Source organism: Conger conger, chromosome 3, assembly GCF_963514075.1.
Source record: "Conger conger chromosome 3, fConCon1.1, whole genome shotgun sequence".
NCBI classification, from domain to species: Eukaryota; Metazoa; Chordata; class Actinopteri; order Anguilliformes; family Congridae; genus Conger; species Conger conger.
Genome location: NC_083762.1, coordinates 72,054,527 through 72,075,166, shown reverse-complemented (window position 1 = coordinate 72,075,166; position 20,640 = coordinate 72,054,527). Strand labels below are relative to the sequence as shown.

Sequence of the window (20,640 nt, the reverse complement as noted above, 5' to 3'; positions counted from 1 at the left end):
TGTGTGTGTGTGTGCGTATGTGAGGGGTTTGTGTATGTGTGTGTGTGTGTGTATGAGGGGTTTGTATATGTGTGTTTGTGGTGTGTGTGGGTGTGCGTATGTGAGGGATTTGTGTGTATGTGTGTGTGTGCGTGTGTGCGTGTGGGGGTGTGTGTGTGTGTATGTTTAATCTTGGACAGTGAGTAGACAGTAATGTGAGACTGCAGAGGTGGTTCCCATCTGTCCTCTCAGAGTCAGTGGTATGGGATCAGTGCCAGCGCTCCGTCTGATGGGACACACTGGCACACAGCAGAGGAGCCCTGACACACTCAAGTGGACTGAGCCTGCAACCTCACAGTGCTCATATTCTATCGGTTACTGAGAGAGAGAGGGAGAGAGAGAGAGAGAGAGAGAGAGAGAGAGAGAGTGAGAGAGAAAGAGAGAGAGAGAGAGAGAGAGAGAGAGGGAGAGAATGAGAGAGAGAGGGACAGTGAGTGAGAGAGAGAGAGTGAGAGAGACAGTGAGTGAGAGAGAAAGAGGGAGAGTGAGAGAGAGAATGAGAGAGAGAGGGACAATGAGTGATAGAGAGAGAGAGGGAGAGGGAGAGTGAGAGACAGTGAGTGAGAGAGAAAGAGGGAGACTGAGAGAGACTGAGAGAGAGGGACAGTGAGTGATAGAGAGAGAGGGGGAGTGAGAGGGAGAGTGAGAGAGACAGTGAGAGAGAGAGAGAGAGAATGAGAGAGAGAGGGACAGTGAGTGATAGAGAGAGAGAGGGAGAGTGAGAGACAGTGAGTGAGAGAGAGAGAGAGTGAGAGAGAGAGTGAGAGAGAGAGATTGAGAGAGAGGGACAGTGAGTAGTAGAGAGAGAGGGAGAGTGAGAGAGTGCGAGAGAGACAGTGAGAGAGAGAGAGAGGGATAGTGAGAGAGAGAGAGACAGAGAGAGTGAGAGAGAGTGAGAGAATGAAAGTGAGAGAGTGAGTGTGAGAGAGAGTGAGAGACAGTGAGAGAGCGAGAGTGAGAGAGAGATAGATCAGCTTTATATCAGTGAGAGAGAGCATTATATATTTTGCATATCTTTTTTTTTTACTCTCCTGTTTTAACGTGAAACGGATCTTTTCGGGGGAGTTTTTGAAGGGCAGGGAGTCGATTTGACTGACGTCAAACGAGGAGGGGGACATCAAATGAGAATGCGTGCCGCTGCATGAAAGGATATCGATTGCAGGGGAACAGAAAAGTGATGGACATTTGATCGATCTACACGCCCACTGGTCCACGATGATGTAAAATCTAAATTCAAATCATTTTCCAGGACTTGGATGAAAAAAATACTACTCAAACTTCCCTTTCAGCTTGTCTTTAAAGATGGCTTGATTTCGCAACAATTTCACATGAATTGCACCAGAAACTATCAAGTTGTACTTCAACGTATTTACCCTTCTTTGGTACATATTAAGCAAAACCACTTCCCAAGTTCTGAAGAATTTTTAAGAGCCCAAGTCATCCAGCAGTGTGTAATATCTCACACGAGGAGGGCTGACTTACTCATGCTCACACACACACACACACACACACACATACTCATGCTCACACACACACTCACATACACACACACATACTCTCTCTCACACACACACACACACACACACACATACTCTCTCTCATACTCACACACACACACTCACATACACACTCACACACACACACACTCACACACACTCACACACACACACACACACACACTCGCACACACACTCACACGCTCACACTCACATACACACACACACACTCTCACACACACACACACACACACACACACTCACACACACACACACACACACTCACATACACACTCACACACACACACACTCACACACACACACACACACTCTCACACACACACACACACACACACACACTCACACACACACACACACACACTCACATACACACTCACACACACACACACTCACACACACACACACACACTCGCTCACACACACACACACACACTCGCTCACGTGCTCACGCTCACGCCCGGTCGCCTGCTTTCTAATCCTCCGTCCAAGTCCAAACCGCTCGGAGGGCGACGGAGCGTTTCTAACGAGCGCTTCCCCATGACCCCCCTGGGGACGCCGCGTCAAAGCGGCCGGGGGGCTGAGCCAATCGCAGGGCATCGATCAGGTGTAGGTCACTATGGTAACCTGAAGGAAAGGAGGGAGGAAGGGGGAAGGGGGCAGGGGGGAGGTGTGGTTGCAGTCGTGATGGTCACAGCGTTTGTCGTCTCGCAGAGATTTGGGGAGCTTATCCGTGTCATGTGTGCACTGTTTCTGAGTCTCGGGGCATTTGTGCGGCTGAATCTCTCACAGTAAAGGAAACATATTGTGTTTATGAAACAAGATTTTATTCCCGTCACTGGGACGCGGAGGTTGTGTCATTGTAAACAGCTGGCGAGTCATTTGCAGCGCTGCGTGTTATCTTGTGTTCCCCGAGAAGGGTTTTAATGTGGAAAACTGAGCATGGCCGTGACAGACACCGCTGACAGGTGATGCAGAGAGGGGTGTTTTTAGTTTTTGGGGTGGGGAGGGGTGGGGCTCTCGTGTCTTCCAAACCAGGCTTCAGATTCTGTGTTTGTGTCAAGGCGCCATTTCAGGAGAATAAATGACTTTGATGAAAGGAGTCAGGATCAATATAGAGATGATGCAGAGGAGAGGGGGGGGTGTCATTTCGACCCCCCCTCACTCTCAACCCCCTACCCCGCCCTGACCATGACCCTGCCCCCCCCCCCTCCCGCGCGCGGTGTAAAATAACCGCTGGAGTTATGAGCTGTCTCCTCGATGACACGCCGTAGCATCCCTGTTTGGCTAGCTTTATGGAAGGGGACAGCTGTTGGGATGGGGTGGGGTGGGGGGTCCCGGTGTTGGGATGTATTTGAGGGGGGCAGGGGGCTGTGCGGGGGTCCCGGGCCTCTCCTGGGGTCCGTCACAACCGCGGGAGTGACAGACACGGGGCAGATAGTGTCATGTTTGTTACATCAGCGCGGGGCAGGAGGAAACGCCTCAGGAGGAAACGCCAGAGCCCACATCAAGAGGGCGAAGAGTCACACCCTCGTCCTCTGTAGGTCAAAAAACACTCTGGAAAACTTCTCAGAGTGACCGTGAAAGCGGTTACATGGCAAAATATTCAGTGTTAAATCTACTCCTGAGAGGGATTCCTCGTCAACTCTCGTGTAACCGCACAGTTGCAGGTAAATTAACGGTGAAATACTTTACCGTGTATCAGAACAAATAGGAAGAAAGTAACAGAAATATTTAGATAATGTTTTTAAGGATACCACCTCAACTAATTTCATATGTCTATCTTCCATTTATCATGCCTTAGATCATAATGCATGCAATAAACTTGTGTGAACATCAATACGATAACTACAGTACATATGAAATTGACTGCACATTCACAGCATGTCGTTATTATTAAGATTTTTCTTGATGAAGTATTGCTGAGTTTGTTTACTGACTACGGTACGTGTATAGGGATTTTGCAGTTTAACATTCAACGCAATTCTGTTCTTTGGTTTGTTTTTCATTTATTTGTGTCTAAACTCAGAACTACTGTACACAAAACTGCAAGACACTTCTTTTTTGCAGAGACCACGGGGCTCTATATTTACTAAACTTCCGCTGTCACTCAAACACACGCTCACACAAAAAGAAGAATACAACGACAAATCACAGGAGAAGAATCCATTTTTGTTTTGCGAGCAGCCAGGGATTTAGAAAAAAAGAAAAAAAAGTTTGGGACTATTTAGCACAAAAGCACCCTGCTCTGTGTTTACCTGTCCCCAGGATATTTCCCATGTTAAACAGATTAGGATTTAAAGGAAAGGAAGTCGAGCGCCTGATTCTGATGGGTGGTAATCCTCGCGGAGGTCCTGCGGGGTGTTATCGGTGGGGGGGGGGGGGGTTTGTTGCCATTAGTCCGGTCCTGTTCCCCCCGCCTCTGGAAGACGTAGCGAGACAGCTTGATAATGTCAGCAAATTTAATCCCCCAGCTGCATGCTACACGCCTGGGCCTGCCATTGTCTGAGACCCAACCTGCAATTTTCCATGTCAGATAGAATCACTCCCCTCTCTCTCCCCGCTGGAGAGGGGGCGACCGGGGGGGGGGGGGGAGCGGAGGGGGAGGGGGGGTGTGGTTGGGGGTATTCTGCTGTCAGCCGCGCGTGCCCACAGTATCTAAACGGCAAAATTAGGGGACTCAGATCTGATATGAGAGTCAGAGGGGTGGGAGGAGCGAAGGAGAGAGGGAGGGACAGGGGGAGGGATGGAGGGGCCACTTTGGGAGGCTCACGGGGGCTTACTGTCTCCGTCCTGGGTCCGGGCCGTGGCCTTGTGGACCCCCCAGCTTGTGATCTCTGTGCGTGGGGCTCATTCACGCGCCATAGCCGCTACCTCTGCCTTTGTAATCAGCCGCCCTGCTGAAACGGGCCGGCCGGTGTTGGGTTACCCTGGTAATTCACTCCAGAGGGTCAGCGCTGGGTTCAGCGGGGATGGACGGGGGCGCGAGAGACAATGAAGGAAATGAGAGATGAGGGAGGGATGGAGGGAGGGAGGGACGGGGAGAGAGGAAGTGGTAAGAACAGAGAGATGGAGAGGGGGAGATACGGCGGGGATGATGGGGGGATGAAAGGGAGAGGAGGGGGCGGAGCGGGGCTTTCATTGGGAGATGAAAGGTTCCGTGCGGACGGAGAGAGCGGCTGCGCAGGTCTGCGCACGTCTGCGGAGAGGAGCAGGGTCACGCAGAGTTTAGGGAGAGGGAGTCCCACACACACACACACACACACACACACACTCACGGAGCTTACGCACACGCACACACACACACACACGGAGCTTACGCACACGCACACACACACACACACACGGAACTTACGCACACACACACACACACACACACGGAGCTTACGCACACACACACACATATGTACATATATGCAGTCACCCACACACACACTCACACACCCACACACGCACACACACACGTTTGCGCACACACACACACACTCACCCATACAAAAACTCACCCACACACACCCACACACACACACACACCCACACATACACAAACCCCTCACATACGCACACATACTGACACACACACACCCACACACGCACACACACACGCGCACACACACACACTCACCCATACACAAACCCCTCACATACGCACACATACTGACACACACACAAACACTCACACACCCACACACGCGCACACACACACACACACACACATACACAAACCCCTCACATACTCACACATACTGACACACACACGCTTGCACACACACACACATACTGACACACACACACCACTTGCGCCCACACACACACACACACACTCACACACGCTTGCGCGCACACACACACGCACATACTGACACACACACACACACGCGCGCGCTTGCGCACACACACACACACACACATACTGACACACACACACTCACACACGCTTGCGCGCACACGCACACACACACACACACACACATACTGACACACACACACACACACATACTGACGCACACACACACACAATGCACTTCCGCCACAAATGTTGTGAAAGATTAAAAGAGGTGCAATCTGAAAAGTGCAGCTCTTATTAATGAAAAAAAGGTATGTGGTGGACAGAAAAAGATAAATAGATAAACAGAGCGATAGATTGGTGAAAGAGGTGGCGGTATTGGGGCTTTACCCAATACCATCAGTGTCTCTGAGGTGCCGGTGCAGGCCCGGGGGCAGTTAGGGTGAGGAACTACTTAATCTGAGAGCTGAGCGGGGGTCAGTCACTCACATCACCTAAAGACAGGCGCTAAGAGCTCGAGCCCCCTCTCTTCCCCTCTCCCGAAAAACCACCCGGGTCCCGCCTGAAGATGGATTGTCTTTAATACATCTATTCCTCTATCCATCCCTCTTTCAAATGCCCCCCCCCTTCCCTCCCTTCCTCCCCCCCCCCTCTTTCTTTTCATAAAGCCAAACGGGGACTCTTCCAGAACAAAAGCGCTCTTGTGCGGTGGGCGTATTGTGCGGCCTGCATTGTGCCCCTGCGTTGTGCTCCGAGGCCCGGTGAGTTTCTGTTGCCGTAGACACGCCCGTGGCTCGTAACCGTCACCGGGAGAGCGGTTACGGTGCGCTGCGTACTCTAATAAACACGCGTTAAAGAGCTTCAGGGGGTCGCGCTCCTAAAAACGATACACCGTACTTTGAAAAACAATGCCTTCCCAGAATGCATTCTTCATTTGAGTACGGTTCACCGTTGTCCTTCTGTTGCACGTCAGGGGCAGTCTGACACCGCGAACGTGCCGTATTGGGTTCTGGTCTCTAAGAAGGGACAAGGAGAGGGGAGCGTTGAGATGTTATCGTTGGTTTGGGGGTAAAAAGGCAACCCACATGTTCATTGGATGGATAACCATTAAAAATGCATGGGGGCGTGAATAATTAATTAGGCGCGCAGGTTGGTAGGCACGGCGCTGTATTGAAAGCCGCAGCCCGGCGCTTTGAAGTCTTCCTCTCTCTCTCCGTGTGCGAGGAGGCCGGAGTGAGCGCGCTCGCAGCTGGACCCGCTATTGGCTGGCCTTGATCGCATCACGTCCTCCCGTCCGTTCCGGTGCCTGAGTGGATTTTGGGCCCCCACGCATTACATTACATTATGTTACATCACGTCACGTTACGCTACGTTACGTTAAAGTCATTTGGCAGAGCAACGTGCGATAAAGTGCGAATCATAATCAGGCGTGAGTGCGATGACAATCCGAGCGGGAAGTGCAATTCCAAGTGCGTTCACTTACCTCGTATATTAATCAGATAAACTGACCACGAAATGGCAATAACGCAGTTTTGGCAACTATAACACTAAGAATAGTAAAATAATTATCCGTACAGTAAGCGCGATAATGGCAGCTTATAACATACGTCACACGTGGCTGAATGAGAAATGGCAGGGAGGGGAGAGGCGCAGCCTGAAGGTGGCACACGCTTGTTTGAGCACTCAGCGCTGTGTCAATTTACAGACCCCCTCACCTGTGCCCCCTCCAGCCACCGTCCTCTTCCTCGCTACGTGGCAGCGGATGAAGAGAGGCTAATCCCTCTCTCTCTCTCTCCTCCGTGCTGGGCTGGGAGGGCGGGGGCCGTGCCTCTGAGAACGGGAGCATATGGCCGAGGGCTTCCCCTGAGTGTAAGGGCGCTGCACGCCTCTCCTTCTCTCCCTCTCTGTCGCCCTCCCTCTTCCTCTCTCTCTCTCTGTCTCCCTCCCTCTTCCTCTCTCTCTCCCTCTCTGTCTCCCTCCCTCTTCCTCTCTCTCTCCCTCTCTGTCTCCCTCTCTCTTCTTTCTCTCTCTTTCTCTATTCCTCCATTCTTCCTTCTGTCTTTTGCTGCTCTTTGTTTTTTTCATTCCTTCCTGTCCCTCATTTTCTCCTTCTGTCTCAGTGACCTCTTTCAGTTCTTTCTTTCTTTCTTTCTTTTCTTGTTCTCCCAACTCTTTCCTCACTTACCACCCTCACTCTTTCCCACCCTCACTCTTTCCCTCTCTCTCTGTCTCTGTCTCTCTCCCTCTCTTCTTCCTTTTCTCTATCTTTTGCTCTTCTTGTCTTTTTGTTTCCTTCCTTATTTTCCCTTTCTCCTTTCCTCACTCTGTCAATGACCTCTTTTATTTCCCTTTCTCTCTTTCTCCCACCTTTCCTCACTCCGTCTACCACCTTACCACTCTCTCACTCTCTCCCCCTCTCTCACTCTGTCTCTCTCTCACTCTCTCTCCCTCTCTCTCTCTCCCACTCTCCCTCTCTCTCTCCCTTTCTCTCTCCTCTCTCTCTTTCTCTCTCTCTCCCTCTCCCTCTCTCTCTCTCTCTCTCTCTCTCTCTCTTCTTTCCCTCAGCTCACGGACAGCCGGCACTCTGCATGAGCTCCCTGCTCTCCAGATAGGAGTAAGTGATGAATTGTTTGCGATATGCAGATGTGAATATATTAATGCATTAATCTCCTGAATGCCGTCTTAATTCACGTGGCCCTTTATGAGTGCGGGAATAGATTTTAATTAAAATATCTCTCTTTGGTGGTTTTAAAAAAATAAATGTTTTTGTGTGCCTGTATTTTGTTGAGGAGGGGTTGTGTGTTAAATTTCCACCCTGACAAATGAGCAACACCGCCCCCTTACCCCCCTCCCCACTGTTTGGGTCACATGGTCATCAGGCCCTGTCTGCCAGCTGCCCCCTCCCCCCACTGCAAAAGCCAAAAAACAAGTATTTTAGTCTTATATTTACACTAAAATAGAATAGAAATTGTATATCTATTACTTTTTCGCTAAATCAGACGTAAATATTGCCAGTGAGGTGGGACAGTTTGACTCATTTCGAGATTCAAAGTCAATGGGGTAAGAAAATGTCACTTGTCAAGCAAACAGTCACTTGCAACAAGTTAATATTTTCTACTTAACTCACAAGTCTCATTATCAGACTTTTTTGCGGTGCACCGATGCCTTAAAGAGCTGATCCAGGATCAGCTACCCCTGCTGTACCGCGCCGTAGCAGAAGGCCGCACACTGATCCAGCGTCACATCTGGATGCCCGACGCAGCCAGTCAGCAGAGCGGGCGGAGCTTCCGCCAACAGCGGAATGCCGGCCGGCCAATGGCGCGCTGCTTCCTTAGCGACAGCAGGTGCTTTTTTCCAGTTGCTGCTGTTGTTTCTGTTTCCCCCTGCGGAGTAAATATCGTATGAGGGGAGTTGCTGGAGAACGGGGACGCGGCGGCTGTGGAAGTTGGTGGAGCCGCGGCCCGGGCGGGGTTGGCGGTCGGGGCCGGGGAGGGTGAGGGAGAGTGATTAGCCGGGGTGCGCGCACTGACAGGCGCAGGGTGAAGCGCGCGGTAAAGTGTGAATGACTTTGCACCGCCATCTGCTCCCGCTGCTTACCAAAGGGGGGGGGGGATAGGGAAGGATGAGAGAGAACCCCCCCACACACCCCTCTCAGCGTCACCATGGCGAAGATGGCATATAGGGGTGTGGTGCGTGTGTCGATCTCGCGAAGGCATTATTCACACACACACACACACACACACACACGGATACACACACACACACGCATACACACAAACACACACGCATACACAAACGGATACGCACATACACACACATGCACACAAACAAATACACACACATGCACACACACGCATACACATACACACACGCACACAAACACAAACGGATACGCACATACACACACATGCACACAAACAAATATACACACACACTCATACACATACACATACATACACACACAAACTCAAACGGATACACACATACACGCACACACACAAACGGATACACACATACACGTCACTGAGGGGCAGGGGATATACCTGCGAGGGGCTGTAGGATAAGAACCTCCCTGGACTGCTGCCTGAAACATTAAATATTTAGTGCTTTATGATGCTTATCCCTTATTATCCATCCATAATTATATGACATGCTGTACACTAGGAGGCTGCAGTACATTTTTGATGTGTACATATCTTCATGGAAATAGAAACAGCGATTGTTTTATAATTGGACAAAACATGTCATAAAGATAATGTATCTATCTGTAAATGTATAACGTATGGGTCTACCTGTGGGTGGGTGGGTGGGTGTGGAAAATCTCCATTCAAAATAGTGATTAGTCTTGGACTGAGCTTAATCTGTGTCTGTGAAACTGGTCACTGACAGATCTCAATCTGAGACTCTGCAAGCCTTAATCTGTAGCTCTATGCTCTTGTTCTGAGGCTGTTTAAGTCTCAACCTGTAGCTCTATGCTCTTATTCTGAGGCTGTTTAAGTCTCAACCTGTAACTCTCTGCTCTTATTCTGAGGCTGTTTAATTCTCAGCCTGTAGCTCTCTGCTCTTATTCTGAGACTCTGTAAGTCTCAGCCTGCTGGTCTGTGGGTTTTAATTCCTGCTTCTCTGTGGAGAGAAGAAGGAAAAGCTGCTTGATCCTCAGCAGTGAGTGATGCCTGGAGGCAAACAACTAAACTCAATGTGTTTAAGACTTCCGCCAGACAACGGCGCAGCCTGGCTCTACATACAGATGATGGGAAACGAAGCCATCACACAGAGAAGAGAGCGAGAACGTGAGAACGTTTCGTGAGAGTGCGTGTCGTGTCAGGTAGGGACGGAGGGCTTCACGGCCGCGTTCGGTACGACCGTCCCGCGCCGGGTCGCTGGATGAATTCAGCGTTCTGCACGGTGCGTTCTGCACAGTGCGTTCTGCACGGTGCGTTCTGCACCGCTCCGTAAATACAAAGTCATGTTGTGGTTGGAATAGGATCAGCGTTACTCTCATAGTCTGGTACAGGGCCACCTGCCCCAGCCCCAGGGGATGTGGGGGGGGGGGGATGCTTTGAGCTCCAGTCCTGCGTGACTCCGCGGCGAGTCACAGTCGTTCTACAGGAGACTGGAGCCTCCCCGCCCGGCCAGGTGCCGCTGATGTCAGGCGAGGTGGATGAGTGTCAGGTAATCTGCTGGCGGGACGGGGGGGAACGGAGTGGAAAAGGAGCGTTGGCTTTGTGAGGGTACAGTGGACAGCCAGTGCGCCATTGAGAGGGGGAGACCTATCCAATTCTGCGATTACGGATTCTGGCAGTCGGAGGGTTGCCGGTTCGATCCCCCGCCCGGGCTGTGTCGAAGTGTTCCTGAGCAAGACACATAACCCTGCCGTGCTCCAGGGGAGGAATGTCTCCTGCTTAGTCTAATCAGCTGTACGTCGCTTTGGATAAAAGCGTCAGCCAAATGCCAGTAATGTAATGTAATGTAATGTAATGTAATGTAATGTAACCCCCAAATGCTCCTGACGAGCTGGTCGGGGCCTTGCATGGCAGCCAATCGCTGTCAGTGTGTGAGTGTGTGTATGAATGGGTGAATGAGAAGCATCAATTGTACAGCGCTTTGGATAAAGGAGCTACATAAATGCCAACTAATTTACCAAGTCCAGTACTGCTCAGCATTATTGAAAGTGGGACCTTGTGATTTGTTCTTGACAGATGTCTTAATTAAGTGCAGACACTGCATATTTTCATACTTCTTACAATCAGAAGAATAAATGTTTAGTGCCCGTTCCCATTTTCAGTCTGTTTTGAAACAGTAGTGATTCTGTCCATATCGGGCCTGCCCAGATCTGTGCTGCGTGTGCTGTCTCATCGACGGCTCTGGTTTACCTTTTTCCCCTGAGTGAGTGAAGTGTGAATGAACAGATGTGTGCACTTGTGCGTGTGTGTGCGTGTGTGTGTGTGTGTGTGTGTGCGTGCATCCCTCCAGAAGTACTGTAATAAAAGTGGTAATGGGTGTGCACATACACACACTTAGAATTTAATTTATTACATTTAATTCTTAACTTAAATGCGCAGAACAGACACGATACCATTTAAATGACTTCGTAGCAAAAATGAACTGGTTTTCTTGAACTGTTTTTTGTATCATAATGTTCATTGCAACAGTGCTTTGTTGGCATGTAGTTAAGGGCAGAAGCATCTATCATGATAATACGCCATCAAATTAATTGTAATATTATGCACGTAATTGGCATTCATGGGTTGCGGTGCAAGCTGATCGATTGTGATTGTGCTTACGGTTGCTGTTGCCATGACAGTTGCAGTTGAAAGGGAGGCCCTGAAGTGTGCTCGATCTGTGGGCAGCATTTGACGCTCTTCCCCCTCCCTCCTTCCCTCTCTCTCTCCCTCATCCTCTCTCCCTCTCTCTCTCCCTCACTCTCTCTCTCTCTCCCTCCCTCACCCTGTCTCTCTCTCCCTCTCTCCCCCTCTCTCCCCCTCTCTCTCCCTCCCTCACCCTGTCTCTCTCTCCCTCTCTCCTGCTCTCTCCCTCTCTCCTGCTCTCTCTCCCTCCCTCACCCTGTCTCTCTCTCTTTCCCTCTCTCCCTCCCTCCCTCCAGCTCCCGGCCTGGCCGCCCTCCTAAGCGCTCTCTGGGGGTCTCCATGCAGGAAAGCTCCCGGCTCCTTCCCCACGGCATCCACGGACTGCTCTCTCCAGGACTCCTCTCCCCCACAGGTGAGCTCTCTCCTGCCCTATCCCCAGACTCCTCTCCCCCACAGGTGAGCTCTCTCCTGCCCTATCCCCAGACTCCTCTCCCCCACAGGTGAGCTCTCTCCTGCCCTATCCCCAGACTCCTCTCACCCAGGCGAGCTCTCTCCTGCCCTGTCCTTATACACTGCGCTGGAGCATCATTACATTACATTACATTACATTATTGGCATTTGGCAGACGCTCTTATCCAGAGCGACATACAGTTGATTAGACTTAAGCAGGAGACAATCCTCCCCTTGAGCAATGCAGGGTTAAGGGCCTTGCTCAAGGGCCCAACGGCTGTGCGGATCTTACTGTGGTTACACCGGGATTAGAACCACCGACCTTGCGTATCCCAGTCCTGTACCTTAACCACTACGCTACAGGCCGCATCAGCTCGATCGCCCCGCTGAGGCACGCAGGGAGAGAGCCCACATACTGCGCTCACTGTAGATCTGCATCACACCAAAACACCGAATTAACATCAGCTATTATCTTGGCCTAATTAATTAATGTGGTCCTTTTATTACCATAGCCAGATCATTTCTCCACATATTAAAAATATTTCATAATTTGTTGGAAATGAGGTTTGCAGTAACCATTCCAAAATGAACTTTGTGAAGCCTACGGCCGAGTGGCATGACCGCTCCGTCCTGGATGGGGCAGTGCGCTCGGACGCAGAGTAGAGTCAGCAGCAAAGTTCTCCGGAGGGGTGCCATCAGACATCTTTCTTTCCAGATCCTTCAGCTTCTCTGTCCTTCTCTCTCCCCCTCTCTCACACTCTCTCTCCCTCCCGCCCTCTCCCTCTCTCCCTCTCTCCCTCAGCTCATATTGATCTGTCTGACCGCCCTTCATCTGCCACTTCTGCACCTTCTACAGAGGTTACAATATTGGATTTCTGTCGCATGCTCTCTACCTCTCACCGATGCGCACACACACTCGCGCTCGCTCACAAACAAGTACACACACACACACACTCACACACACACTCACACTCGCTCACAAACAAGTACACACACACACACTCACACACACACACTCACACTTGCTCACACACAAGTAAACACACACACACACACACTCACACACACACACTCACACTCGCTCACAAACAAGTACACACACACACACACACACTCACACACGCTCACACACATACACTCACACTCGCTCACAAACAAGTACACACACACACTCACACACGCTCACACACATACACTCACACTCGCTCACAAACAAGTACACACACACACACACGCTCACAAACAAGTGTACACACACACATTCGCACACACACACACTCACACTCGCTCACAAACAAGTATACACACACACACATGCTCAGACACATACTCACACTCACAAACAAACATACACACACACACTCACACACTCTCTTACATGCACTCAAATGCAGAAAAACACACACACACTCACACATGCTCACAAACAAGCGTACACACACACACATTCACACACAGGCTCACACACACTCACACACTCTCATACATGCACTCAAATGCACAAAAACACACACACACTTTCACTTTCACACGTTTCTTTGAACCCCACAGACACACACACATACGTTTATTCACAGGACTCTGTTTTGTCCCCCTAGTGGTTGATGGCAGTATCACACGCAGAGTGTGGTTGTGTTTTGCAGCGTTCCCCTCATTTTGTGTCTAAACGCTCAGATTCAGGCAAATAACCACACATTACAACAGTGGTATGCAGAAGAGCATCACACAATGCATCAAACCTGTAGCCCATCCACTTCAGATTTTGACCTGTTGTGTGTTCAGAGTACAGTTACTGTCCCCTTCCTGTCTGCTTGAGCCAGTCTGATCCTTCTCCTCTGACCTCTCTCATTAACAACGCGTTTTTGCTGCTTGCTGGATGTTTTTTTTTTATGTTTGTAAACTCTACAGACTGTTGTTGCGTGAAAATCTCAAACCATCAGGCACCAAAATAGTTTGACCATCAAAGTCACTTAGATCACATTTCTTCCCCATTCTGATGTTTTACTGAACCTCTTGGCCATGACTGGCTGCCACACAATTGGCTGATTAGATATTTGCTGGTGTACAGATCTACCTAATAAAGTGGTCACTTAGTGTTTATATTTACAGATAGAAATAACCATTAGTCCAAATAAAGAACATTGATGAGACTTCGTCTGAAATAGAACTGTGATGCTAGCTTGTCAGAATCACCAAACATTTTCTCAAAAACTAGCATGACAGTCAAACTGCACATCCTGTATGAAAGACGTCATAACTAAAAAATTAAAACGATTTAAGCTAATGAAAAAAGCTACAGCAGAACTGTTCATGTATTACCTCGCAATTATCCCTGATAGTCATTTTCATGTCTAAATAGAGCTTAGAAATAATCTATACTGTAAGTGGTACATTTCTGTTTAGTGCTAATATTACCCAGGGGTGTCTGTGAAGTGTAGGGGGAAATCTAGCCTGGACCAAAACATTAGGCAGGACCAGGTTTCATCTTTCTGGATGGCCAGGTAACCTGATACGCCTTTCTTTTTCATTTCCTTTTTCTCTCTGTCCTTCTCTTTTCTCCCTGTCGTGTTTTGGTCATTTGAGTCAGCTGTATTGTGTTAAGCCTTTTTCCAGTACAGAACAAGCCAATTTAAATCTTATTCCAGGACTGGAAGCTTATGTAGCAACTGTATGGCACAGGTTCAGGTCTCTGTGACGCATGTATTTGTTCGCTCCAACAGTCCAACTTAATAACAATTTATTTTTAATTTCAGTGCAGTGATTACTGGCACCAACATAATGAGACAATTTTCATTTTATTTTTCATTTATTCATTTTTCATTTTAAGCAAAAACTGAATGGCCACTGTTCAACCACCGTGACTACCACGCTGATAGCTTTCTCGCCCCCCAGTGGAGAGATTATGCAACTGCAGGATCCCATTGCTTTGTGGGAAATTTCTTCAATGTTACCAATTGGCCATTGGGCCCATGTTTATAATGGTTCAAAAGATTTCTATGAGCTGTGACTACTACAGCCATGTCACCCTCATGCAGTGTCGTAAGGCTTATGCAGCTAAACTGAACACAACGGGAATTTGCAAACGATTTAACCCAGACACTGAGAAATATCGGAAAACCACGTGGAAATATTTTAAAAATTATTGGAAAAACACCGGGAAATATTGAAAACACTGCAGTGGAATGCCAATGTGAGGATTGGGAGTGATTTCATCATGATAAATATTTTCATTATTTCATATTATTTTAATGTGGGAAGTGGTTCATCTTTTGTTTCCTGTGTCCATTTATTTTATCGTTATGGCAGAATAGCTTTCATTCATTTGAGGAAAGATTCTGTTGTCCTGTCCTTGCTGCAGGTAGATATAGTTTTAGTATTTTAAGGACGTGAGGAAGGGTGCGTATGCCTCCGTATCCGAATAGAAGCCAGGGCACGGCTCGGGGGGAAACCACGCAGAAACAAGAGGAACTCGCTGTCGGTTCTGTGTGTGCCTTGCGTTTCCCTGATTGCCGTTTGACGGAAAAACATCGCACGGCGGAAACATCCGCGGAAGCAGGGGGGTGGGCTTAAACCTGACAGGGTTAGCGTTGTGCTCTGACTCTCCGGTCAGCGTGCGGAGCTGGATTCCCTGCCTGTCCCCCGCCCCGTCTTCCTCTCCCGTCTGGGGAAGCCGTCTAGAGGAGGCAGCCTATCTAGGTCACGGCGGGGAGGAAACGGGAGAGACGTGAGGATGTGTGGAGGTAGGAGAGCCGGGACCTGAGAATTTGGGAGTGGTGGATCCCCGCTTCTCGTGAAGGATGAGGGGTTCAGAGTCCCGCGGGACCAGGACCCCTGAGTCTGAGAGACGGGGTGCAGGCGCGGAGGCCGTTGCTCGAGTGGGCGACAGGTCTGAACGTCGCGCGGGTCCGCTTCCTCGGGCCAGGCACTTTATCTGAGTGTCAGCAGCTTCTGTTAGGAATGAAATTTGGCCGTAAAAGTGGGTTACCGTCACCGCGGGGCCCTGCCAGTCACGCACTTTTCTTTCCCGGCGTGTCCGCGTGCCGTCCCTCGCGCTGACGGAGGTTCAGCTGTCCTTGTCAGCCACGGCCGGCCTCCCCGACGGTCAGAGTGCAGGTTTGTGCGAAAGGCATCGGTTGGTGGGGGGGGGGGGGGGGGGTCACGTGACCTGGCCCCTGGCTCCTGCTGACAGCCAGCGGTGATGTTTCGAGGGCGGACGCATTAAGATGATGGAGTTAACGAGAGGTAGCGCGGGTGGTGCCAAACCAAATGCGCCTCTTACTCGGACTACTGTGACCATCGGCCAGAAAAACCCTCTCTCTCCTGCTTTCTCTCTCTCTCTCTCTCGCTCGCTCTCTCTCTGTCTCATTCTACCTTCTGGCTGCTATTCTTCTTTCTTCCTTTCCCTCGCTCTCTCTTTCTCTTCTTTTTTTCCCCCCCTTTGCCCAGCCCTCTCCCCTGTCTGTTTCACTCTGTCATTCTCCGTGTGTTTCTTCTTCTTCTCTTTCTCCCCGTTGAGTCCTCCTGGTGACTTTGATGAATGACATGTCCCACCGGGATGAGTGTTCCATCTGCTCACCCCCCCCCCCCCCCCCCCGCTCCCGCCATTCGACACGTTCTCATCCTGACAAATCATTTTAACGGCTGTGTCTGTCTCGCTTCTTCAAACGCCTTCACTTCACTCCTGCCTTTTTATTATTATTATTGTTATTAATATTATTATTATTGAGGATCTTTCATAGACTGACTTAGTCGGCAGTGCAACTCACAGTGTGTCATTTACATTTTATGTATTATTAATTTGAAATATTTTGCATATCGTCAAGAGGCACATCCAGATATTTACTGAACAGTTTGTGTTTGAGTGCCTCGCTCGAGGATGCAATAGCCCGCCTGGGAATCAGAGCCAATTTCGCAACTTCTGTGCAACACGCTTGTTAATACAATTTCACCCTTTTCCCTAAACCAAAAAAAAACTGCCTTTGACTGAATGATGAGAAACGGTAAGCGATGGACACCCAGGCTATTTAAAAACGGATGTATACTTACTGATGGCCGACCAAACCTTCTCCCTGAGTTTTTTTTTTTTCCCCTAATTGATTTCAAGCCTCGGTTAGGCGCAGAGCGCACAGAGCCGCGTGTTACATTTCAGGAGCGAGGTTAGCGCTCGAACATCCCTCTGGGGACTCCGGGCTCGGGAGCGCTCCGGTTACCACGGCGATCCTCCCGGGGCGTACGCCCCGGGGATCTCTGCGTCTCCGCGCGACCGCACACAGAGCGGCTGAAGGGGTTAAGTCTCCTCGGGTAAAAAAAAAACACAAAACACAAAAAAAAAAACATTTGTGGAATAAATAAAACGCAGAGGTCTGTTTGGTGGCATATGGGCCTCGGGAGACAGCCTGCATGTTAATGAACCCGGAGCTTTGAAAGAGAGCCGCGCGGAGGGAAGACGCTGCCAGGAATGTGGATAATGGTCCAAACGGTGGCAGAAGCGGCACCATTGTGTGTTCACCCGCCTCGCATCAGTCTTCTCCATCCTGCACCGCACTTCACACACACGCACTGCGTACTGATCGTCTCTGTACGCTCTCGGAAGTAAGGGTACGAAAAGTGCCGTAAAAGGTGCAAATGCTTTTCGCTGGGACGGTACCCTATACTGTAGGTACATAGAATTGTACCCCTAGCCAGAAATTTGTTTAGTTTGTACCTTATTTGCTTGGAAAACATACTCACGTGTACCCAAAGAGAACATTACTGTACTTTCAGGGGACATTTGATCCCCTGAAGAACAAAAATTCCACTGTCACTTTTGTTCTGAGGGTGTACTTGTTGGACTTGTGTCACTTTATTTATTTATTTATTGGCCACTGGCCTCTTAGCCAATGGTTCTTCAAAGCTACTAATGCCACTAATAAATGAATTGATTATTAAATATTTGCTTTCCGAGGACAAGGCAAGGGATCATTTTAAGTGCAGTGCTGTATTAACTTTGCCTTCCCTTGATCGGTGAAAGTGTCAGTTAATGTTTTGCTTGACATTCCTCCGTCAGTCATCATTGAAGAGTCAATATGAAGTTGTTAATTAAATGGAGGATTAATGTTTGATTAGATTAACAATTCATGCTCAATTCATTGCCCTACCAGAGGATAAACCATGTCTGTAATATTTTTAATTCATAATAGGTTTTTGGCGATGGCCATAAGTTAATTGTACACACACTGCCTGGACATTGATGTTTCAAGAGTATTGATGTTACGAGACAGCCATAGTTTTAGCTTTAGCTGAGAAGTGAGTAATGTTTTTCAGTAATGGTTATCCTTCATAGGTTATAACATGGATATAGTTGTCTAATGTTCTGGTAATGTTGTCTCCAGAGAACCTAACACTGGGGTGTTTAACAAACTGTAACCCCTCCGTCCCGAACGGAAAATGAACAAGCAGCATGTTTTTAATCATTAGTGCTGTCCCGTGAGACTGGACTGGGCTGATTCTGTGCTTGGCTTCATCTATTGTGTGCGCACATTCCACTGGGCTCAGCCCCCTGGCAACAAGTGACACACGTTTTTAGGAACGGTCGAAGCCTTCCGCCGGCTAACGATGGGCTTCTGTGCCCATCGTGCCGCAGGAGTAGGGATGAACAGCGTTGGCTGTGGAAATGTAGGGCCTGAACCTAACAGGGGCGTGTAGGTGCATACTCCCCCTTCCCCATCAGCCCCGCTCACACAGAACTCTTGTTTAATTCAAGCTGCGTAATTGAAGTGGAGAAAGGCCTTTTCATTTTTGCTGCGATTGATCGCGCTGCGAGCCACGTTGAGCACAAACACACAGCGAGCCACATCCAGCACAAACACACAGCAAGCCACATCCAGCACAAACACACAGGAGCCACATCCAGCACAAACACGCAGCGAGCCACATCCAGCACAAACACACAGGAGCCACATCCAGCACAAACAGACAGGAGCCACTTCCAGCACAAACACACAGCGAGCCACATCCAGCACAAACACACAGGAGCCACATCCAGCACAAACACACAGGAGCCACATCCAGCACAAACACACAGGAGCCACGTCCAGCACAAACACACAGGAGCCACATCCAGCACAAACACACAGGAGCCACGTCCAGCACAAACACACAGCGAGCCACATCCAGCACAAACACACAGGAGCCACGTCCAGCACAAACACACAGGAGCCACGTCCAGCACAAACACACAGCGAGCCACGTCCAGCACAAACACACAGCGAGCCACATCCAGCACAAACACACAGGAGCCACATCCAGCACAAACACACAGGAGCCACGTCCAGCACAAACACACAGGAGCCACGTCCAGCACAAACACACAGGAGCCACATCCAGCACAAACACACAGGAGCCACATCCAGCACAAACACACAGGAGCCACATCCAGCACAAACACACAGGAGCCACGTCCAGCACAAACACACAGGAGCCACATCCAGCACAAACACACAGGAGCCATGGACCTGCGCCACTTCCAGCCATTTAAAACGGGCGGCCTGTAGTGTAGTGGTTAAGGTACATGACTGGGACCCGCAAGGTCGGTGTTTCTAAGCCCGGTGTAGCCACAATAAGATCCGCACAGCCGTTGGGCCCTTGAGCAAGGCCCTTAACCCTGCATTGCTCCAGGGGAGGATTGTCTCCTGCTTAGTCTAATCAACTGCACGTCGCTCTGGATAAAATGCCAATAATGTAATGTAAAACCCCAGTCCTTCTGACAAGAGCACTAGCCGGACACACAAGTCAACACAGCCCTCTTCTCTCCACATCGACGCACGGAGAGGTCGTTTACAATTATTTGAAGATTGTATCCAAGAGCTTAAAAATAAACACTTTTAAAACCTACAATATAATGAAATGTATTCTTTCCTGGGAGCAGTTCCCGTCGACTCCCGCCGTGAGTGAGTGACCACGGGGGAGGGGGAGAGCTTATCCTCCCATCATCCTCTGCGGAAAGGCGCCGCAACGCGGGCAGCACCGGGTCCTCCCTGTACTGAGGCGGCCCCGGTGTGCCTGCTCATTTCCCCTGAAGCCGCCGCCCCCGTGATTACCAATGATTTTACTTCACGGCAGTGACCCCGGGTATTGGCACTGGCACTGATAACGAACAGCGTGGCAGGGGAACGAGGGTGGCCCAAACCAGGGGCCGTCTTCGCATTGCACGGCACACAAGCAGCCCCCACGCTCCCACAAACAGAGGTACAGTGGGGGTACATTTTCGTTCTTTAAGGAACACATTGGCAAATGTACCCTGAAAGGTGCAATAAAGTCATTTGGGTGCTAACAAGTACATTTTAACAGCAAAAAGGATACAAATGAATTTTTAAGCTTTTGGTATTTCACATAGGGTACCACCCCGGTGACAAGGGCAGTACCTTTTTAGGCAATTTCTCATACTTTTTCCTTAAGGGTACAGCTTGGCCTGGTGAGGGATAGCAGGATCTCCCAGAGCTATCTGTCTGTGTCTGGATACTGAGTGGGTGTGCCTTAAGGTGCTGGCCTGGGAGGTGTTGGT

At 49.7% G+C, this 20,640-nt stretch overlaps 1 protein-coding gene across 2 annotated transcripts in view; it reads left to right on the top strand.

Moving 5' to 3' along the window:
- The window catches only part of LOC133124267 (dachshund homolog 2-like), a 110,545-nt gene that overhangs the window by 47,652 nt on the left and 42,253 nt on the right, over positions 1-20,640 (top strand). For both annotated transcript variants that reach the window (XM_061235305.1, XM_061235304.1), the window contains exon 2: positions 11,945-12,060. In XM_061235305.1, the coding sequence (XP_061091289.1) occupies positions 11,945-12,060 (116 nt within the window). The remainder of the gene's footprint in view (positions 1-11,944; positions 12,061-20,640) is intronic.